The sequence below is a fragment of the Bombina bombina genome, chromosome 5 (genome assembly GCF_027579735.1).
Source record: "Bombina bombina isolate aBomBom1 chromosome 5, aBomBom1.pri, whole genome shotgun sequence".
In the NCBI taxonomy this organism is placed as follows: Eukaryota; Metazoa; Chordata; class Amphibia; order Anura; family Bombinatoridae; genus Bombina; species Bombina bombina.
Genome location: NC_069503.1, coordinates 1033238367 through 1033263925, shown reverse-complemented (window position 1 = coordinate 1033263925; position 25559 = coordinate 1033238367). Strand labels below are relative to the sequence as shown.

General features: G+C 35.1%; 1 protein-coding gene across 1 annotated transcript in view; it reads left to right on the top strand.

The window, feature by feature from the left end:
• Positions 1 to 25559, top strand: part of CSMD3 (CUB and Sushi multiple domains 3) — a 1747434-nt gene that overhangs the window by 800585 nt on the left and 921290 nt on the right. Inside the window, 1 exon segment of the mRNA XM_053715303.1 lies at positions 24574 to 24695. Within this exon segment, the coding sequence (XP_053571278.1) occupies positions 24574 to 24695 (122 nt within the window).

The window sequence follows — 25559 nt, the reverse complement described above, 5'->3', positions numbered from 1 at the left end:
ACATAAGCCTGTGCACCCTTCCCTTGTTCCCAGTTTGTTTGGATTTGAGAGCTTGCATTGTGTGACTGTTTTAGGGTCCCAGGTATTGGAAAGGACCTTGATGTGGTACCTGGGCTTGTCCCATTTGTCCAAATGCAGTAACTAACCTTTCCATTTTTGCTTTTTAATCTTAGCTGAGAGCTTGTAAGTGAGTGCTGGACTTTCTCTGTGTGTTGTATTAATTTGTTTTGTAATTTTCCCTATGGTTCTTGCACCCAGACCTGTCTGGGGTTAACTGCCTTTGACTCTTGGGACAGCACAGCTTCCTGTGAGTGCCCGTAAGCACCCAGGGCTGAGCATGTTGCAGGGTTATGGGATGTTTACCCGGTCCGGTATGAGAGTGCAGTCCCCTTCCGTGTTTTATATATATATATATATATATATATATATATATATATATATATATACAGGGAGTGCAGAATTATTAGGCAAGTTGTATTTTTGAGGATTAATTTTATTATTGAACAACAACCATGTTCTCAATGAACCCAAAAAACTCATTAATATCAAAGCTGAATAGTTTTGGAAGTAGTTTTTAGTTTGTTTTTAGTTATAGCTATTTTAGGGGGATACCTGTGTGTGCAGGTGACTATTACTGTGCATAATTATTAGGCAACTTAACAAAAACAAATATATACCCATTTCAATTATTTATTTTTACCAGTGAAACCAATATAACATCTCAACATTCACAAATATACATTTCTGACATTCAAAAACAAAACAAAAACAAATCAGTGACCAATATAGCCACCTTTCTTTGCAAAGACACTCAAAAGCCTGCCATCCATGGATTCTGTCAGTGTTTTGATCTGTTCACCATCACCATTGCGTGCAGCAGCAACCACAGCCTCCCAGACACTGTTCAGAGAGGTGTACTGTTTTCCCTCCTTGTAAATCTCACATTTGATGATGGACCACAGGTTCTCAATGGGGTTCAGATCAGGTGAACAAGGAGGCCATGTCATTAGATTTTCTTCTTTTATACCCTTTCTTGCCAGCCACGCTGTGGAGTACTTGGACGCGTGTGATGGGAGCATTGTCCTGCATGAAAATCATGTTTTTTCTTGAAGGATGCAGACTTCTTCCTGTATCACTGCTTGAAGAAGGTGTCTTCCAGAAACTGGCAGTAGGACTGGGAGTTGAGTTTGTTTGACTCCATCCTCAACCCGAAAAGGCCCCACAAGCTCATATTTGATGATACCAGCCCAAACCAGTACTCCACCTCCACCTTGCTGGCGTCTGAGTCGGACTGGAGCTCTCTGCCCTTTACCAATCCAGCCACGGGCCCATCCATCTGGCCCATCAAGACTCACTCTCATTTCATCAGTCCATAAAACCTTAGAAAAATCAGTCTTAAGATATTTCTTGGCCCAGTCTTCACGTTTCAGCTTGTGTGTCTTGTTCAGTGGTGGTCGTCTTTCAGCCTTTCTTACCTTGGCCATGTCTCTGAGTATTGCACACCTTGTGCTTTTGGGCACTCCAGTGATGTTGCAGCTCTGAAATATGGCCAAACTGGTGGCAAGTGGCATCTTGGTAGCTGCACGCTTGACTTTTCTCAGTGTGGTTTTTCCACACGCTTCTTGCGACCCTGTTGACTATTTTGAATTAAACGCTTGATTGTTCGATGATCACGCTTCAGAAGCTTTGCAATTTTAAGAGTGCTGCATCCCTCTGCAAGATATCTCACTATTTTTGACTTTTCTGAGCCTGTCAAGTCCTTCTTTTGACCCATTTTGCCAAAGGAAAGGAAGTTGCCTAATAATTATGCACACCTGATATAGGGTGTTGACGTCATTAGACCACACCTCTTCTCATTACAGAGATGCCCATCACCTAATATGCTTAATTGGTAGTAAGCTTTTGAGCCTATACAGCTTGGAGTAAGACAACATGCATAAAGAGGATGATGTGGTAAAAATACTAATTTGCCTAATAATTCTGCACTCCCTGTATATATATATATATATATATATATAGTATTTATATGTGTGTACATATGTATTTATTTATATCCGGCTTCCGCACTCCAGTTGGTTTCGGGTGCCATCACCTAGATCATGGCCTTAAAATCTGGAACAGAGTTCAGTCCCCCTGGATAAATAGTTCCCAAGCGGTAAATCCATGCCGCTTCACGTTTGAGCAATAGTTTATTTCTGTCACCTCCTCTTTCCAATCTCGGAATATGATCAATGAGAATGATCCTGATAGATGCAGCAGAATGACCCTTTGCAAAACAGTGTCGTGCCACTGGTTGTTCGGACTGTCCGTTGGCAAATGCCTGTCTGATGGCCGAATGATGGTTAGCCATCCTATCTCTCATGGTACCTTGGATCTTGCCAACGTAAAAAGCAGAACATGGACACACCAAGAGGTACACTACATGCGTAGTGGTACATGTGATGGAATGGCATATGTTGTAGACCTTGTTGTTATGGGGATGATGGAAAGTTTTTGTTGCAATCATAGCATTGCATGTAATGCACCCCAGACAACGGTAGCATCCCCTATTGCGAGACTTTTGTGGAATTGTGTAACAATTTTTCGGATCTGTTTTTACTAGAAGATCCTTAAGGTTAGTGTTCCTTCTGTAACCCACCATGGGTCTAGCAAACTGGGTAAATGGTAATTTTTGGTCCGATGATAAAATAGTCCAATGTTTGTTCAATATGCTACCTACCATTTTATTGTTTGGAGCGAATGTAGTGCTCATTATCACTGGTATCCTGGGATCATCACTCCCTCTCTTTGTCTCTGGAATCTCCATGTTTTTAACTTCATCAAGGATGCCGTCCAGCATTGCTCTCCTGTAACCTCTGTGGGCAAATTTATCCCTCATTTCATCCAACTGGGAGGCCCCCACTACTTTGTCTGAATTGTTTCTGGCTGTCCTTAAAAATTGAGATCTAACAATGCCTTTAAATAATGAGGGAGGATGGCAACTCTCAGCCCTCAAAAGGCTAGATGTTAAATACAAGTAATTTTCATTTATTTTTTTGTTTTTGGCCATTCATATTATATACATATTACTGTTTGCTGTCTTTGACACATAAACTTCTGCCCCTGTTCTATCTCTATTAGATCATTAACAACACAGTAATGACTAATATTAGTATAGATTTGACACCTTTGGGTTATTGTCACATGATTCTGTATTCTCAAGCCTGCTTTCTGTACCTCAATGTGTATAACAACGGTTGCTAAGCAACCATTAGGGTAGTCAGATGCGCCTACTAGGGCGGACATAGCCACTTCCGGTTTGGCGCTTTTACATGGCGGTTTTGACAGCATTCCCTTATATCGTGTTGGCATGGATGCTAGATACAAGATGTGTCACACAAGGGATTGACCGTATCACTACATTCTAAGCCCAAACAAGCCATTCAGTATTTTCGTCAAACCAGAAGTGATGACATTTCCGGCTCCTTGGAACGCATATGCGTTCCACTGACGAATAAGGGGCATATGAGCATCGAGTTTACATTACTCAGATGCATTCAAGATGTACTACATAAATGTTATGGCCATTTCTTTATAAACACACACACGTTTTTGTTTTATAAATTGGTATGTAAGTGTTTGATATAACACACATCCCTGATGGGACCAGATATTAAGTTTAATATACCGGGTATGATGCTCACTTCCGGTTTTTTTAATCGCACGGCGTGCGTTCCACACCCACACTTCACAGCACAGTATGAGACACAGGTGTGATTTGTAAGTATTGCAATTTGTTGATTGATCACAGTATTTATTTCTGTATTTTGTCACTATTGTTTATTCTGAGTAAGAGGTCAAACTGAACCTCAAAACGTCATTATAAATTTAAGTTACCTTTTGGTTTAACCCACTAATAAGAAGTCCTGTGAGTGCTTTCTTTTATTTCATATATATATATATATATATATATATATATATATATATATATATATATATATATATATATATATAAAACTAATAAAAATAAAAAGTATGCTTACCTCAGTACATGAGGCATGACATGTAGTATTACACTCAAGTCCCCTAGGAGGAGGCAAAAGCACCTCAATATTCTTCACACCCTCCTTGAATTATATTCTATATATGTACAAGGAGATGAAGGAAAACAGTTAAGCAGGAAAGACAAAGATGGGCATATGAAGTGCAAAACAAAATACTGCTGCCAGCTGTGCAACAGAAAGTGTAGGGCTTGTGGACTCACCGTCAGAAAATAAATTAATTTATAAAGTATGCATCAATATCAATATTGTTTTATTTGATCAGATGGTGAGAGTCCACAATACATCACATGTGGGATCTTATACCCAAGCAGTGAAGTCACAAGACCACCATATAATAGGGGGGGCAGACAGTTAAGGCAGGCATGTTAAGATCAGGCACCACTTGTAGAAATTCTTGCCAAGTAAGGAACTACAGAGATACCTTGAGCTCAAACCACAGTCAATAATGCTCTAAAATCTTGGTAAAATAATCTGGGTGCTATTGCTAGACCAAATGGAAGTGTCACAAACTGATAATGCTTAGGAACCTGACATGATCCTTGTGAATGGGGAGATGTAAATAAGCATATTTTACAAGTCTATGGTAGACAGTAACTTACCCTCCTGCAGTAAAGGTGGAATGGATGAATCATCTCCATTTTGAAAGTGGAACTGTCAGCAATTTGTTCAAAGTTTTGAGATCTAAGATAAGACAAAAGTGCCTTTTTTTGGCACTATACAGAAAAATTACTGTTTTTTTTCTGAAGCTAAATCTAGAACAGTTGCTTCCATTGTTTTCAAATCTTTCACTCAAGCTAAAAACACTTTGGTCTTTAAAGGATCTTAAGGAACTCAAGACAGCATAAAACTTCCTCTAGGAGGCTTTGATTGAAAGCTTATTCAATACCACTGAGAACTGATATTCTACACACTAGGATTTTTTGAATAGACCCCCAAAGCATACAGAAAATTATTCAATATGCCCCCTACCAGAAACTGGTATGGAATAGGGGCTGTACCTTCATGCAGACTTGGAGGGGGATTTGGACCACTTGGAAAGCTTGTTTTTAGACCAGGAAGGGTTGGGCTCCCAAGAAGTTTTAGGGGAACCTGGTCTCTGGGCAAGAGAAAGAAGCTTTTTGATTTTTGGATTGCCGAAAGAAACAAAAAATATTCTGCAGATCTATATTAACCCTAAGGCTGGCTTTTTATCTAGAGGCAAGAACATTATTTTACTGCCAATGACTGCATTCTGTCCTAGCCCAAAAGAGTTTTTACCCTGAAAGGGTGTGACCGTAGGCTGCAGTTGCTTCTGCTACAAAGGCTACACTGACAGTTGGCCTAAAGTTAAAGCTTTTAAGCTGAAAGACTTTCTGTGGAAGCCTTTAAACTTTCTATCCAAGGGAATCTTGAAAATGTATTATCCTCCAAAGGAATTGTAGTCCATTAGTATGGATATAGGTCCATCCACCTTAACAGAAAAAGCTTTGTTGCTGTATTGGTCACACAGGGAATGTTCCTTTAGTAGATTGTGTTAATTTTAAATAAGCCAACAAAATCAAGTTGTTTTATTCCATAAGCTTTCAAAACCTTGCAGGTCTCTTCTACAACTGAATATATATATCTATATATATATATCTATATATATATATATATATATATATATATATATATATATACTGTATATAAATATATACTGAATATATATATATATATATACTGTATATATATATATATATATATATATATATATATATATATATATATATATATTGTATCTGCTAAATTCAATCCTAGCTCAACTACAATACTGACATCAGATATTAACTATAAAAATATTATAAAGCAGATGTTCCCAGATTATGTAATATTTTTCATTACGAACAATAGTCTTTAAATATTTGAGGATTAACAAATAGAATACAACTTTATTTATAATTGGTCCCTACACAATAGAAGGCCATGTCCTTGATGACTGAATTTATAAAATGTCAAATGTTACCGTTATCTGGTAGACCTACATTATCCTTGGTTTCATTCCAAATGTCTGTTAATGAAGGCAGAAAGCCAGCAGATTTTCTAATGAATCACATCAGCTTACCTAATACATTGCAGTTACTGGACAAGTTTCTGTGACAGACTGGCTCATTTATTTTTTCTTTTTTTACATATGAAAGTGTAATGATCAATTTTCTTCAATTTTTCTAAAACTTTTCTAACAGCTCATGAGGCATTTAAAGTATAAGAGGATTTGTCTCAATTAGATTTGTGTGTGTACACTGTGTATGTATATCCAGGTTTTAATAAATGGGGCTCTTTATTTATTGGGGACTAGTTTGCGAGGCCAAGTCAAGTACAGTTAATTTAAGGCTGAACCACTAGGATATTTGATTGAAGAGGTATTAGCAACTAAATATGTGAGGTTCTTTTGCCACTTTATAGACCACTAGTTAGGCATCATCCTAAGCATTTTTTTTAGTTCCAGAGACCATACCAACTTATTACATACACTAGAATCTTATCAGCCATTAAACCTGTTACTCCTCCTATTACGTTATGCTAAGATGACCAGCTTTCCAAAACCCAAATTCAGGACACCTTAGACCAAAATTCTGGACACCTCAAAACTATCGACAACATTGTCTTTCAAATGTGAAAATAGTTTTAATACAATGGAAATCAATACTATTGCTAAATGGAATACCCCTAGCAACAAGTATTTCCCCTCAAGCTACAGTTAAAGTAGAGAAATACTTGCTAAGTAAATCTGTGTACTGTGATAATATGGCTCCTAATTGCTCACCTGATTTTCCAGCGTAAGCTCCTTACTAATTATAACCCTTTCAAAAGCTGCATTTACTTTCATTTTGTAGTTATTTTTTTTTGTTATTCCTAGTGATTTGTTTACCTGTTTGTTCTGCCTGACTTGATTTTGGACCTGTTATTGGACTTTGATTTTGTGCCACAATCCTTGTTTAAAATAAAGGCCTAATCCTGACCGATTTCCTGGAAACTTTGTCTGCATCTCCCCTTTCATCTCTGTACTTCTTAATTATCACAAAAAAAGGTAAAAAATCTTTATTCTAAGATAAAAAATGCTATCCTTTCAATTAGGAAGAAGAGGGGTTGCTGTATTTTACAGAGGTGTATATTTTCTTCAGGAGCTTTTTCTTCACATGAAGCATCTTAAAAACTCAACACCAGTTTTATCATAGTTGACCTGATTAACTAACATTGCCTTCAGAGTGTCCAAACTAAGCTGAGTTTTCTTACTGTTCCATGTGTTGTTTGTGAGGGAAAATACACATTCAGTAGCAGCATTAGTTCCAGGAAGGCAAAAAAATGAACTCTTTTAATTTAAGAATATTTGAATAAGGAATATCTTTTTCTTTTTCTTTTTTTTTTTAAAATAATAGACCATTTCAAGCCATCTTTGAGTTGGTAATGTTTTATTAGCAGCCAATTCACAATTTTTTTCCTGAGTTGCAAACAGTTTCTCGTAGACATACTCATCATAAATCTCATTTTCCACCAACTTAGCAGATGGTACAGTTTAAATGGTAAAACATGAAGTTCTCTCAATTTCTTCCCATAAAGGTCTTTTGCTTACATTTACCCAGCTATAGGATTCTGGCCATGAAAGCTTTTTTGAGTCAATTTATTCAAGAAACTCAGTGCAGTTTCATAGAATGAGTGCAGTGGCACCAAAATCTTTAACCTCTTCATCTGGCAAAAACAGCTGAAGGTAGGAAACATTTTTCAGTCAAGTTTGTTTTCAAACTATTAATGCTGTGAATCATTTCATATACAGTGACTGCCTGTCCCTCTTCTTTTTTGACTGCTTCATGGAAAGATGAAGCCTGATTAAGAACAAAGAACAGCCATACTTGGGCTCCATGTACGAAGCAGGGAAAGCTGCTCCGGAGCCTTTGCGGGGCAGGTTCGCATATGCGAGCCTGCTTCCCGCAATGTAAGAAGCAGTGGTCATTAGACCGCTGCTTCCTACACCCTACGCCACCTCTTAGGTGGCAAAGCAAAATCACAGAGAGCACGCTCGCTCTCAGTGATTGACAGCCCCTTCATTCGCGTGATTGGTCGCGCGATTGAAGGGGCGGGCATTACACACTCCGATGAGTGTGTAATGATACATTTGGGCAAGCGGATCAACAGATCCGCTGCCGTGTGTAGCGGAGGCAGGCGGACAGCTTTGCGACTTAAGAAGCTGTCCGTCCGCCGTTTTGTAAAATGCGCCCAAAGGGTTATTAAAAAAATCTGCTGAAACAGTGAGACTGGAAATAGGATTTAGGGGCATAAACATTTTAAGTACTATCTTAATGGCAGTGTAGCCACCTTACTTGAGCATAACAGAGCATCATCTGAAACTCTGTTTCTAAATAGTCACAAAATTCCTTTAGAGTTTCAACTTTGAGTGTGTAAGATTTTAAATATAAAAATATTTTTGAGATGATCAACTCTACATTAAAAGGCAAAATATCAGTAGCTGCTCAAACAGTATTGTGGATGATGTGGTCTGCATACCCAACTCCTATCAGAGCATGCCCAAGGTTAGTCTTCAGTTCAGTGAAAACTTTGCATTGGCCTTTCCTTTCTGCACCTCCAAAGTTAGTTTTATTTGCACACATTCCAACAACTACTTATATTAGACCATTTTTGGTTTGACAGTCACTGACAATAATAGGTGTTTCACCAGGCAATGCTTTTAGTTTAACTTTCACTCCAGGTCAAGATACTTGACAAGCACAGGAAAGATCTCTTTATGATTGGAGGTGTCAATCAAGAGTTAACGAAATGCAGCCTTTTCTCAATCACTGTGCAACAGATGTAAAGCATGAGGTGCAACACATGCAAAATTATAGCTTCTATATTGATACGTGCACATACAAATTTGAATTCCAATGTTATCTGTAGTAACTTTGATGTACAATCCATGGACCTAAAACTATGACAATTTATTCCTTTTAACCAAATATATCATTTCTAAAAAAAAGTTGTTAATGACAAACTAGATGCTGCTGCAGATTGGCTCATTGAGTTTTAATATCCCCACATCCACCATGGCTGATGAAAACCTAGATGCACATGTGTTGCATCTTACATGAGAGTCTGATACACAGGTCATTGCAATAAATGGAAATTAATTTTGTACCTGTTTATTACAGGTGCACTTACGATTCTTTGATGACATTTCCATATATCAATTTGAATTGACTGTTTATTTTTTAAACATTACACAAATACTACACACACCACACACAGACTATACACACTGTACTCAGAAGCTACACACACAATGCACACACCACAAAAACACTACACTATGCACTCCACACAAAAAAACATACACACTCAAGGACACTCAAGGGCAAGACACTATGTAGACTCAAACTTCACAAACATGCCACAGAAATACTACACACAACGCAAAAGCACTACACACACTAGACAAAAACTACAAACATCACACAAATACTACACACACGCTACACATGCATATAACCTATGCACACTCATATACATTTTTTACAATACAAAAACTATGATGTTCAATACATTTTTTACAATAAAAATTATATTTGACAGATAATGTATTTCACTCTTGAAGCATTAAATACTTTTCAAAACTATGCTATTTACATGCAAAATATATTTTGGTTATTTTTTATTTCTGACACAAATTAAAGGAGTGGCTCAATAAATACCACATTAAAAAGTCAACCATGATTTTAAAGACATGTTTAAATAATGTATTGGACTGGTGTGATCATTATGTACTGGTTTATAAATTGCCATATGATAAAGTAATCTGCTGCCCACTCAAATGTAATCAGAAAATGCTAAATTTGACTGATGTTGATTATTGTATATCGTCCTCCCTTCTTTTAAATGACCATTATCAGGATTTATATATTTTTCTTTAAACAGCAAAACTGCATTTGAAAGAACAGCACAATATATGATCCAGAACAATAAACAATTTAATTTTCAATTTGATAGTGTAAGCTACATTGTGAAAAATGTTGTGTTAAAAGTTAGTGTTATTAGATATTTTTGGGCAAGAATAATTTTCAAATCAATTTTAACTGTCACAAGCTTTCAATGCGAAAAACTACACTGAAAATAATTGGCAGTCAGAAAGCCTATAAACATTGCAACATTATACATATAAGAAAATGAAATATTTTTATAATTGAAAACATTTCATATTTCCCACCCAGAATACTGTTTTTGCTCAAATATTCTTAAATAAAATGCTGATAAAATATTTTGAATTGTTTACCCTCAAAACAATCACATAAAACATATTTTTTTAGTTGCAAAACCAATGGGGTTGTGTGACATTTTAGTGCTAATATAAATCAGATTATTTTTAACCTTTCAATATTTGAAAATGTAAAAAGAAGTCTCCTTGAATTATTAAAGGGAGATGAAACCCCAATTTTTTTCTTTCATGATTCAGATAGAGAATACAATTTTAAACAACTTTCCAATTTACTTCTATTTATTAATTTGCTTCCTTCTCTTGTTATCCTTTGCTGAAATGTTTATCTAGGTAAGCACAGGAGCAGCAAAGAACCTTGGTTCTAGCTGCTGATTGGTGGCTGTATATATATAATGATTGTGATTGGCTCACCCATGTGCTCAGTTAAAAAACAGCAGTGTATTGCTGCTCCTTCAACAAATGATGCCAAAAGAATTAAACAAATTAGATAATAGAAGTAAATTATAAAATTGTTTAAAATGATATTCTCTATCTGAATCATGAAAGAAAATATTTGGGTTTCATGTCCCTATAAGTGCACCCATGCTAGTTATACACCAGCCAGCTGCACCATACACTTTGAGACTGGAATTAGGGGCAGAAGGTGCCAATTTCAGAGTTAAATATAATACTTTATTAAACACTTTTTAATCATTATGACAAAATGGATCAGGAGCCTGGCATATTGTGGGCAGGGCATGTAGTGGGCAGTGTAGGGAGGTAGAGGCCAGGTGGAGTTGTGGCATTTTGTGGGTAAAGGAAACTACTATAAAGGATAATCACAGTTGGGGAGGTAGCCATTATGCTGGGAGGCTAGTGCCCCCCCCCCTGCCCCCCCTTTCCCCCCAGCAATGCCACTACTGCAAAGGGGTTAAACACAAAGTTAAAGTCAACTCCAAAGCAGCAATTAATTACTGAGAGCTAGCTGACCACTTCTGGTGAGCCAATGGCAAAAGGCTTATGTGTGGAGCCACCATTCACCTTCTTGTAGTTCACTGCTGCTCTTCAGCCTAGGTAGTCATACTTTTCAGCAAAGAACACAAAAAGAACAAAACATTTGATAATATAAGTAAATTCAAAAGTCTCTTAAAATTGAATGCTCTGTCTGAATGTTGAAAGTTTAATTTCCATTTAGTTTTCAGCAAAGTATAATGTCAAAATAACAGAAGTTAATTGGAAATGTTTTTTGTTAATATAAACTTGTAGATTTTATAATGCATAAAATTGTAATTTGAATTCCATGTCCCTTTAAAAGCTAAAAGATAAATAATTAGATAACATGTGTAACCAATGAAATGCATGCACTCACAAATTGTTCACTAATTAGTTTGAAATAAAATTGTAAATAAACCTACAGTCATATTGTAAAGCAGATGGCTGTGACAAACCTTACTGCATTACATGAATATTGAATAGACAATGTAATTTTCAATTTTATTTAGCAATCCCTTATGAACCTTTCGGAGAAACAGAACATTTTGCATATTTACATATCAATCAAAGTAAAGATATGACAAAACAGAGTACAAGTTATAATAACATTGTAAATATGGATTTCAATATTTAATACAATAAATTAGTACTTCAAAAAAGAGAGGAAATTGTGATAGCCAGCATAAAATGCAATCTGTGAAGATGTAACCTACAAAGTTGTTAGATAAAGATATTACCTAAATACGTCTACAGACTAACAAATATTCTATGCCAGCTTTTCAAATTATTCTATGCTGTTATTAGTGCATAAAGAATACATCTAAAATGATCTGCCAAATGTATCCTGATGACATTTCTTCACACGCAGAATAAACATCATTACACATTTTGGGCTAGATTACGAGCGAAAAGAGGTTTATTGCAGTTCTTTGCAAGCGTTGAAAGTAGCGCGTGAATAACAAGTTTAAACTAAACACGTTTGCTGGAGTCCAATTGAAATTAACACGCATTGGGATAGCGCAACTTTAGAGCTCCGGTTAACTGTTACGCTTGACAAAACACACCAAAATGATACTTAACTGTACAGTTACATAATGACACTATCTAATACAAAGTTATAAGGGCTCAAAGATATGAGGGCTCAAATGTTAGAAAAAAAGGCAGGCAAAGAGCTTTAAAACAGAGATACATACATATACATGTCTAAATATGTATATGTGTGTATGTATATGTGTCTATATGTGTGTGTGAATATGTATTTATGTATTCATATGTATATATATGTATTTACAGACATATATACACATATAAACACATAAATGTTTATGGGCATATATATATATATATATATATATGTGTGTGTGCATTTGAACCCTTTGCAGTCAAGTAGCTTAAAACATGAAAAACATATTTATGCAATATTCTTATTTAATAAAGTGTTTATGTGTGTACTGTAAATATTTAACATTCTAATGTTCTTCACATAGGAGAATATGTTCTAAGAAATATATATATGTGTGTGTTTTTTTTTGAAAAAAACTTTTATTTTTATTGAGGTTCACAGGTAAACAAAATTAAGTTCCAACATACAATGTCATAGAAATCCACTTGCGTGGTTATATGATTAGGTACAAACAACATAGAGAAAAAGAAAATAAAAGGATAGAAAAAAAAAAAGGAACATCCATCAAAGTCCATAGTCGGTTAAGTGTCCAGCAAAGACTACCCCACAAAAGGGGTAGACAGTAGTCACAGTACTTGTTGAACCATTTTATACTTTTTTTAAAAAAAACTTTTGAAAATTATGGCACCCTAGGTTGAACATGAATCCTAGGGTGGAACACTTTTTTTCTTTGTAAAGAGAGGACAAATACAAACAGTAAAACCAAAACAAACTTTGCTATGTGTAGTATTAGTTTATATGTCTAACATAAAATATACATGGTGAACTAGAAACTAAGACTCATCAAGGTTGCATATAGTGAATCATACAGTTCTTGTTCTCTCCTCATGCTCCCCACCCTCCGACCAGATATTCCAGTCCCCCCATAGGGTCGCCTCTAGCATATATACTGTATTTTTAAATGGGTAAAGTATCTGTCTTTGGGTTGGGAGGACTAATGATTCTAAAAAGAGTCTCCATTTAACAATGAATTGGGGTACTCTGACATTAACATCATATAAAGTATCACACTGTTCATATATCAGAGACTTTAGTAGCATTTGCTTCAAAAAGCTAACAGAAGGAACCTCTCTATGAAGCCATTTACGAAAAATGCATTTTCTTGCAAGAAGTATAATTTTAACTAGAAGTTTCTTATCCTGTCTCGGGACTGTTATCTGCTCTAAAAATAACACTTGCATGGGTGTAAGTACAATAGAGGCAGTCATGATTTTGTAGAGCCAGAAGGAGACCTGACTCCAGTATCTACGAACTTTGGGGCAGTACCAAATGTAATGCAGAAAGTCAGGATTAGGGTAGGAACATTTACCACATACATTTGAAAAGTCTTTTCTCCACTTACTTAGTCTCCCAGGTGTGAGGTAGTCTTGATAAATGACCCGTATCTGTGATTCCCTAAGGTCGGCAGCTAATGTCGCGGACCAGGTGAGAGTCAGGCTGTCTAGTATAATCTTCTCAGAAGGTACAATGGGTAGTTTCCTATGTCAGGTGTCAAAAAGGCGTGATAGCATAGTATAAAAAGAAATTCCTGAGGAGGAAAAACCTAAGAGGATGCTCTTGGAACACAGGTTATCAAAGTAGGACCTAACACTTTATGATTGGGTTTGTACCCGTATGCATAAATAAATATAAAGAGCACAGTGTTTGGTATGTGTGAAAAATTAATAATAATGAGGAAAATAAATTGTGAGTAAAACAAGTGCTCAGGACAATTTGTGTATAATATTAGTGATACATTGAAATAATCAGATATCACAGATAAACAATGATATTTGTGGCGATGAGTAAAATATATAAAAAGTACTTATCAATGTCCCAAAAAATGTTGTGATGTAAAAAATAAGTGTCCAATCCTAATAGGTGAACAGTGATGTGTTCAGGTGTTTGGCTTGCTCCTCTTGTGTCCCGCGGTGCGATGGGTCAGGGTGTCTAGAATGGAAGATAAACAAGGGGCGCCAACATAGTGTGAATCGTTAAAACAACAAATATAAATGTGCAAAAAACTACTCACAAGGAAAGTGGCACCTTAAATGAATAAGGTGCGATAAAGCAGGCTGACATTCAAATTCCAGCAGTCATTACGCTGGAGGTCTCACCCAGAGGACCTGTGGAATCCAGATAGGCGTCTAGAAAGTAGCACCCACGTTTTTTAGGGCCAATGGCCGGACCAGGTGAGCTGCAAGCTGATAGGTGTTCTCCTGCTGCACTCACGCCACCGAGACTTTTCTCCAAAACTGACAGTGTCAGTGTATGAAAGGTTCCGTGGTAAAAGTCCTGTTTCAAAAACAAGTGGATCGTGGAAAGAAGCAAAAATACCGGGTTGTGGTATAAAACAAACAGTATTTATTTTGCAACGCGTTTCTCAGTCTATTCCAGACCGTTTCATCAGGCATAATCATAGTTAACAATAGAGATCTATTTAAACCCACAGTGACCCGGAATTGAAACGAAAGGTCAACTCTATTAACAATGTTGCAATTGCAAAAACATTTAACTTTTGATACATTGTATAAATTGGTTTGAACAATTGTGACCGCACAGATAACACTTAAATAAAAAGTATATAAAAAAATCCTATTCGCAATTACCAAATATATCTGGAAAAAAATATATCATAGTAAACTGGACATATATTAACATGTGTGTATATGTATATCTCATCTCCTGGTTGGATTCGAACCCAGGACCTAATGTGTGCTAGGCAATAGATAAATCAAAAGCCTACCTTTATATCTTGTTTAAATTTCTTGCAAAAAAGATTAGTGTTGATACAGAATATATAAATTGATCTACATGTCTCACAATGTCTAGAAGATAATCTTATTTGGTCTTTTTAATAAAAGGAATTTTCTTATAAATATAAAACTAAAAAAGAAATGTTCGTGACAAATGCTTACTATAAATAAGTGACATATAAAAATTATAAAAAATTTATGTGTATATATTTTATGGCTCCACTGGAATCGAACTTGGGACCTTCCGTATGTTTAGCGAGCATGAAATTGATAAGGCTATCTTGAAGGCCTATTTTTATTTTATATATTGGAGCAGAAATATGTTAGGAATTATGTTATTAATAATATATATATATATATATATATATATATATATTTGGCACTCCACTGGACTCGAACTTGGGACCTTCTGTATGTTAGGCGAAAATGAAATTAGTACCAGGTTCGCCCCGAGCTTTGCAAATTTGTTTATGGGAATCTTTGAAGACCGATATATTTATTCCTCAAGCTTCTGGGCGAACCTGGTATACTATGGCCGCTATATAGATGACCTGATTTTTATTTTAAGAGGGAACCACAAGCTAGCTAACACACTAATAGAACACTTAAATCAGAATCAGATGGGTTTAACCTTCACAGCTAATATACAAAAATCTTCAATAGAATTATTGGATCTATTACTAAGTTAGGATAATCAAGGTAACATCATTTCTCAAACCTTTTTCAAAAAAGTCGATAGCAACAGCTATCTAGACTTCTCTAGTAACCACCATATAGGGTGGAAAAGAAACATCCCATACAGCCAATTTAAGAGAATACGCAGGAATTGCTCCAATTTAGAATCTTTTGACATTCAAAGCAAGGTTCTTTACCAACGCTTTGTAGACAAAGGTTATCCTATAGATCTACTAAATCAATGTCTTAAAAAAGCATGCAATCTAGATAGAGAATTAATCTTTGAAAAAGTCCAAAATAGCACCAACAATCAAACCAAAAAGAAATCCACAAACAACGTTGTTTGTGAACCACTTTTCATTACACAATACAATAACAACCACTACAAAATTCAAAACATACTATATAAACATTGGAACATTATCCAAAAGGATCCTTTCCTTAAAGATATAGTCGGTGAAAAACCCAAAATTGTATATAGACAAGCTCCCACTTTAAGGAATCAATTAGCCCCCAGTAAAAGAGTAAAACATTGCATATTTCGGTCCAATAAACAAACCAAAACTTTAAACTTTTTAGCTTCCCTTGGATCATTTAAATGTGGCAAAAGAGATTGCAACATGTGCAAATTTACAATTTCACAAAAATCTTTTAAATCCAATATTACTGGTTTAACTTATCAAATCACACATCGTCTCAATTGCGAATCTAAATATATAGTGTATCTCCTTAATTGTATTTGTGGCGTACAGTATGTAGGGCGCACTATTAGAAATCTCTGTACCCGTTGGGGTGAACATCATCGAAATTGTAAAAATTGTAAAAAAACTAAAACCAACCATAGTGTCCCAACCATTGTGAAATGATACACGACGGGAGTTCAGATATCTATAAAATTATCCCTATTGATCATGTACCACCTTCCACAGATTATGATCGTCTGATTAAACTCAGGGAATTAGAAACATATTGGATACATAAACTCAAAACCTTGTATCCATTAGGCTTAAATGCCAATGTATAAATTATTACTTTTATACAGGTTATATTTGTATCTAACATGAGATTTAGCTTTTAGGGTCTAGTACATCATATTTTCTTATATTTTTTTATATACATTAACAAACACTACCATACGTCGATACCACTACATTATATCTCTCATATTTATTTTTCTCTTCTTTGTCAGTCTTCAATAATATATTGCATTAATGCAATTTTGACACTTATAGAATATGTTATATTCCCATACACTTATATTTATGTGTATATGCCCATGACGAGCATGTCCACATAGTTGTGTATAGGTCTGCATTTGTCTATCCAGTTCTAAACCTAATAGTCCAAGCACCTATATAGTTTCATATTATATTATATTTTACATACCTGATTTATATTATTTTTTACGATACACCATTTTGCACATTTCATCTTTTTGAATGTTTGATTATTCATCAACACATACACCTACAATTGTTTATATACATTCTGGATACACTTTTTAGTCTATTTGGTTGTTGTATATGATTGGAAACAATTAATAACATAATTCCTAATATATTTTTGCCCCAATATATAACATTAACTTTCAAGATAGCCTTACCAATTTCATTTTCGCCTAACATACAGAAGGTCCCAAGTTCGAGTCCAGTGGAGTGCCAAATATATATATATATATACATATTATTAATAACATAATTCCTAACATATTTCTGCTCCAATATATAACATAAAAATAGGCCTTCAAGGTAGCCTTATCAATTTCATGCTCGCTTAACATACAGAAGGTCCCAAGTTCCAGTGGAGCCATAAAATATATATATACACATATATTTTTTATAATTTTTATATGTCACTTATTTATAGTAAGCATTTGTCACGAACATTTCTTTTTTAGTTTTATATTTATAAGAAAATTCATTTTAGTTTGGTTTTAAAAATTAGAGTCATTTATTAAAAAGACCAAATAAGATTATCTTTTAGACATTGTGAGACATGTAGATCAAGTTATATATTCTGTATCAACACTAATCTTTTTTGCATGAAATTTAAAGAAGACATAAAGGTAGCCTTTTGATTTATCTATTGCCTAGCACACATTAGGTCCTGGGTTCGAATCCAAGCAGGAGATGAGATATACATATACACACATGTTAATATATGTCCAGTTTACTATGATATATTTTTTTCCAGATATATTTGGTAATTGGGAATAGGATTTTTTTATATACTTTTATTTAAGTGTTATCTGTGCGGTCACAATTGTTCAAACCAATTTATACAATGTATCAAAAGTTAAATGTTTTTGCAATTGCAACATTGTTAATAGAGTTGACCTTTCGTTTCAATTCCGGGTCACTGTGGGTTTAAATAGATCTCTATTGTTAACTATGATTATGCCTGATGAAAAGGTCTGGAATAGACTGAGAAACGCGTTGCAAAATAAATACTGTTTGTTTTATACCACGACCCGGTATTTTTGCTTCTTTCCACGATCCACTTGTTTTTGAAACAGGACTTTTACCACGGAACCTTTCATACACTGACACTGTCAGTTTTGGAGAAAAGTCTCGGTGGCGTGAGTGCAGCAGGAGAACACCTATCAGCTTGCAGCTCACCTGGTCCGGCCATTGGCCCTAAAAAACGTGGGTGCTACTTTCTAGATGCCTATCTGGATTCCACAGGTCCTCTGGGTGAGACCTCCAGCGTAATGACTGCTGGAATTTGAATGTCAGCCTGCTTTATCGCACCTTATTCATTTAAGGTGCCACTTTCCTTGTGAGTAGTTTTTTGCACATCACCTTTATATTTGTTGTTTTAACGATTCACACTATGTTGGTGCCCCTTGTTTATCTTCCATTCCGTGATAGCATAGTAGGAGCTTTAGTATAAAGCTTAGTATATATCAGCTCTCTATTAATGGATGAAATGGTGAAATTATGTGTTTGAAACTGTGCAATAGTGCGTGCCAAAGGCGAGGTAGTCCAAAATGTCTCACAGTTCTGTAAGATGTGATTTATATAGTGTTGGGCTTGGAAATAGGCAAATCTATTAGTAAATGGAATTAAAAATTTCCTGCATATTGCGTCAAAAGGCAGGACAGACTTGGTGGCATGGTCTAGTAGTTTGTATACATTGTCTATGCCTAGAGTTCTCCAGGTCTGAAAGATGGGGTATAATACACCAGGTTGGAATCTCAGATTCCCTGTGATGGGAAGATATTTTGTATGACTAGGGTCCCACCCTAGGGCTTTGGTCATGGCCTTCCAGCTGAGAAGCACATCTCGAAACATAGGGTGGTATAATACAGTTGTTGGAAGTTCTGATAAAGCAGCATGTGATAGAAAAGCGGGAGACACCTGAGGCTAAGAGGCTTCTTCTGAGTACTAGAGAAGTACTGTGTATTTAGTGTCCAATCTAGTGTCAATTTTGCTAAATAGTGTGTGTTCTAAAAATATGTTGGTAAATTAAAAATTAAACATTGATGCAGACAGAGGATGCAGTTTTAAACATCTTTCAAATTCACTTCTAATTTTCTTTATTCTCTTGGTATCTTGGCTGCTGACAATCAAACATGTAAAATCAGGAGCAGCAGTACATTTCTGCGAGCTAACTACTGATTGATGGCTGCACATATATGCCTTTTGCAATTGGCTTACCCAATGTGTTCAGCTAGCTCTCAGTAAAGCATTGCATGTTCTTCAAAAAACAATTGAAAGAGAATGAAGCTATGTATATAGGGAAGTTGATTAAAATTAAGCATGAAGCATGAAAGAAAAATATGGGGTTTGTACCTTCAAAGTGAGTATAAACCCCTTCTCCATAATATAATTGATACTGGTTCTGTCGCCTTCAAGGTCTTATTTCTTATTTTATATTTAAACTGTTTCAATATAAAATAGCAAACATTAGAAATTCATTACACAACGTGATTTGAAGGGATTAAAGCCTAATAAAATATACCTACTATTTTCCTTGTTGAACATAATATATTGGTTGGACTACCTGAATGATTTTAGGTTAAACATGTATTTATTACATCTCATTCATGCAATGGTTGCTGTAGGTATGGGCAAATACGTTGTATATTCATTAAATAATGCATGATGGCAACATTTATTCATTCTATACTAATGTGAAAGACTTTTTTTTCTGTGAATATAATATTTAAATATTAAATGTAGTATTCCAGTATTGATTTTTATATATTTCATGTAATCATATTATAAATCAATATTTAAATAAAATAGTCTTATGTTATTATGGAATATTGAAATATTACATTTGATATTAAAATGCATTTTTTTTCTGTATATAAAACTACCTCGTTAATGTTCAATTTGCTTTAAATCAACATTACAATGGAAGATTCAATGTGGGTAAAATTGCTTAGCCAGTCAAGCATTTACAAGGGGGTTACAGGCACTACAGTCTCTAGAGTCCAGAGAATGGAGTGATAAAACACATCTCAAGAGTGGAATTTCTGTAAACAAAGTCACCTACAAAATGTTAGAGAACAATGGCTAGATATTATCAGATCACAGATACTCAAACCACAATATTTAGGTGAAAAAGGCAATCCTGAAATTAACGTGTTGGACATTGAAGCAAATTGGAAAAAGTGATAAAAGACTACATAAAGTTTCACTCCTGTTGTTTAAGAACAAGAAAATGAAGAGGCACCTACATAAACATCATGTTTTTAAATATTTGTATTTTACTAATTGAAATATATTCTTGATCTGTAGTTATACAGGCAGAACTTCTCTATATCAATTCTATATTAATTCTATGGATGTTTAAATTATTCCAAATACTAATCAGTGATTCATAACAATTTTAATAAGCAGACTAAGATCCCATTATGTTTCATCTTCAGGGAGCTACAAAAGTAGATGTGTCATGTACTTAGCTGAAGGTAGTGAAAGAAAACACTGAAAATCCTGTAATTAAAAACATATTAACTTATAATGATAACTTAATCAGCTTTAAAGAAAGGAAGACTCAATGAATTCCCTATGGATCATGCAGAAGTCTTGCAGTGCCATGAAATATCCTTTGAAGCAAAACATACTGATTTGAAATAGTTCATGTCTATTTTTTTATTCTTGAGCAGAAGTATAATTTTGACCCTGAAAATGAACATCAAGAATTCACAGTATTATTTTTTTTTCTATTTACATGGAAAGACTATCACCTAGATTACGAGTTTTGATGCTTAGTCCAAAGCGCTATATGTGGTGCTAACGAGCAGTTTTCCCTCACTGCTCACTTCCCTACAGCGCTGGTATTACGAGTTTTCAGAAACCCGTCGTTAAAAGGCAAGAAGTGAGCGTTAAGCAAAATTTTGCTCATTACCGCACTCCAATACCAGCGCTGCTTAAAGCTGGTTGTATGTGCTCGTGCACGATTTCCCCATACGAATCAATGGGGAGAGTCGGCTGAGAAAATGTCTAACACCTGCAAAAAAGCAGCGTAAAACTCCTTAACGCAGCCTTATTGATTCCTATGGGGAAACAAAAGTTATGTCTACACCAAACACCCGAACATGAACTCTGAGTTTAAACACCCTTAATCTTACACTTATTAACCCCTAATCTGCCACCCCAATGTCGCCGCCACCTACCTACACTTATTAACCCCTAATCTGCCGCCCCCAACATTGCCGCCACTATAATAAACATATTAACCCCTAAACCGCCACACTCCCGCCTCGCAAACATTAGTAAAATATTATTAACCCCTAATCTGCCGTCCCTAACATCGACACCACCTACCTACATTTATTACCCCCTAATCTGCCACCCCCAATGTCGCCGCCACCACTATATTAAAGGTATTAACCCCTAAATCTAACCCTAACCCTAATACCCCCTAACTTAAATATAATTTAAATAAATCTAAATAAAAATCCTATCATTAACTAAATTATTCCTATTTAAAACTAAATACTTACCTATAAAATAAACCCTAAGCTAGCTACAATATAACTAATAGTTACATTGTAGCTAGCTTAGGGTTTATTTTTATTTTAGTCACGTTTGTATTTATTTTATCTAGGTAGAATAGTTATTAAATAGTTATTAAATATGTAATAACTACCTAGCTAAAATAAATACAAAAGTACCTGTTAAATAAAACCTAACCTAAGTTACACTAACACCTAACACTACACTATAATTAAATAAATTCACTAAATTAACAACAATTAAATCAATTAAAATAAATTAGCTAAAGTACAAAAAAACAAACACTAAATTACAGAAAATAATAAACAAATTACAAGATATTTTAAACTAATTACACCTAATCTAATAGCCCTATCAAAATAAAAAAGCCCCCCCCCCCAAATAAAAAAAACCCCTAGCCTAAACTAAACTACCAATAGCCCTTAAAAGGGCCTTTTGCAGGGCATTGCCCCAAAGTAATCAGCTCTTTTACCTGAAAAAAAAAATACAAACAACCCCCCAACAGTAAAACCCACCACCCACACAACCAACCCCCCAAATAAAATACTATCTAAAAAAAACTAAGCTCCCCATTGCCCTGAAAAGGGCATTTGGATGGGCATTGCAGTTAGCTCTTTTGCAAGCCCAAAGTCCCTAACCTAAAAATAAAACCCACCCAATACACCCTTAAAAAAACCTAACACTAACCCACCGGAAGAAGTCTTCATCCAAGCCGGGCCGAAGTCCTCAATGAAGCCGGGAGAAGTCTTCATCCAAGCGGGGCAAAGTGGTCCTCCAGATGGGCAGAAGTCTTCATCCAGATGGCATCTTCTATCTTCATTATCCGGCGCAGAGCGGGTCCATCTTCAAGACATCCGGCGTGAGCATCCTCTTCCAACAAAGTCTTCTTACTAAATGACGGTTCCTTTAAGTGGGGTCATCCAAGATGGCGTCCTTTAGATTCCGATTGGCTGATAGAATTGGAATTAAGGAAGAAAAAATCATATTGGCTGATGCAATCGTTTTGTGGTGATTCCTGTCTGCCTCATCAGAGCAGGCGGACAGGGTTACGGAGCTTGATAGATAGGCCCCATGGCCTTCAAACGTGCACACAATATTCAAAATGAGGCCTAATTAATGATCTGTAAAGTGGTATAAGGGTCTTACTATTTATGCTGGAAATACCTCCCACCAATACAACCAAGCATTCTTTTGGCCTTACTTGCAGCAATACTACAGTATTTACTATATGTTTAATTATTTTAAATAATAATTTCCAAGTCCATTTCCTCATTTGTAACAATCAGTAAAGTGTCATTGAGTCTGTAATTTTCATTTGGATTTTTCTGTCCCAAATGCATAATTTTGCTCTTTGCTGTGTTAAATTTTACATCACAGGGATTTGTCCAATCCTCCAATATAATAATATATAGTCCCAATTTTCTTGTTTTCCAATTCCCAAATATTGCCACGGTTTACTATTATCAGCTCTCATTAAACAAAAGGAAACCAAGAAATGATATTTGTACCACTGCTGAACTTTGCCCCAAAACTTACATTTCAAAAAAAGAAGATGTTAAGACACAAACCCTTGCATATGGGAGCCTTCTTCCCGCAATGTAAGAAGCAGTGATCATTAGATCGCTGCTTCTTACACCCTATGCCACCTCTGAGGTGGCAAGTGAAAATCACAGAGAGATTGCTCACTCTTGGTGATTGACAGCCCCTTCAGTCGTGCGATGAGTGTGTAATGATACATACTGGCCAGCAGATCAATAGATCCGCTGCCCGTATGTAGCAAAGGCGGGTGGACAGCTTCATGAGTTGAGAAGCTGTCAACCCGCCTGTTAGAAAACAAATATTACAAACACTGTGGTATTGTATTGATTCTTTCATATAGTGTCAAAGGACAATTGTCATTTGTATGTGAAAAAATTACCTTTTGGAGTCCGAAACCATTCTGACAAGTGTTAAACATACTTAATACCCTTTGCACATAGGCATGATTGGTATACTGTACATATTTGCTCAATAATTATATAATTATATTTTAATTGAGAAAGTATTAATTTTTAAGTTTTTTAATCTGAAATCAAAAAGAACAGAGCAGGAAACTATTTTCTTTAGGAAGAACAAAGACACAGCTGATTTGAATAGTTCTCATACTGTAAATCATGAAATCACAAAGTTAAGAGGTTTAAAATATCACCAAAAGTTCCAAGCCTAACTGTACAGAATAAGGTTTGTCTTTGCTAAATTTCTATTGCAAAATTCAGACTAGCGTGAAACATATATATTTCCATGAATCATATATTATTATATTATTCAGTTATTATTTAGCTGGTGCTTTTTTATGAATGTTTAACCATTTTATTATTTTTTTACACCCATATTTCTGAAGTTTCAAGTTGAATATTACGATATTTAGCAATCATAAAAAAAAACACCCAGAGGCACCACATTGCATTTAAAAAGGCTCCAGAAACAGTGAACAAGTAATTCCAAAGTGGGTACTCACAATACTTAAACACCTAATATGCAAGGCAAGCTGTTATTTTCACATATATTTATTATCGCCCTCTAGGGATAATCTTTTGTTAGATAATCTTTAGTTTATATTATAATATTGTTGTAAATTTATCTTACTAATTGACAATACTGGCCACAGATAACCTACAGTATACATTTTATGTGCATTGATTAGAAAAGTTTGTAAAGTTTGTTTAATTTACATATAGAATATTAGCTGAATAGTTTATATTCTTCTGACACATAATATCTTAATTTGCTCTTCTAGTAAAGACATGTGGATCCAGTCTCCAAGGTCCAAGTGGAACTTTCACTTCTCCAAATTTTCCATTCCAATATGACAGTAATGCTCAGTGTGTTTGGGTCATTACAGCTGAGAACCCCAATAAGGTAAGCAAAAGTAATCTTTATATTAGTTTTGAAAATAAATTGTATATATAAGAACATTTTAAGAATTACAGATAATGCACTCACCATCTGTAGTATTCTGATAAATTACATTTTTCTCTCTATTATATTAAGTATAGTTAATTTAATTAGGTGTTAGATATATAGATACAGTTGTACTCAAACGTTTGCATATCCTTTTGAGCAAAAAAAATGCCCTGATTAAAAGTTTACATACCCTTGAATGTTTGGTCTTGTTACAGACACACAAGGTGACACACAGAGGTTAAAATGGCAATCAAAGGTTAATTTCCCACATCTGTGGCTTTTTAAATTGCAATTAGTGTCTGTGTATAAATAGTCAATGAGTTTGTTAGCTCTCACATGGATGCACTGAACAGGCTAGATACTGAGTCATGGGTAGCAAAATATAACTGTCAAAAGACCTGTGTAACAAGGTAATGGAACTTTAAAAAAAATGGAAAAGATAGAAAAAGATATCCAAAGTCTTGAAAATGCCAATCAGTACTGTTAAACCAGCTGTATGTGTATATGATGTGGGATATTATGTTGGAGAAACAAGACAAAAACTTCACCTCCTGATGAACTTGCACAAACAATTTATCAAAGATCACAGAAAAACAAACAACTGCAGTCCTGTTGGACATCATTCCACTTAAACTGACCATTACATCCAAAACATCAAAATCAAGATTCTCAGAGGAAACTTCAAAAATACCTGGGAAATATTTTTTTAAAAATTAAAATTATAATACACTTCTACACCTTAAATACTTGACTAAATGCTGACTCTCGGTTCCTGACACATCACCAACTTTTATTTGCAATATACCTTCATCTGGTAAA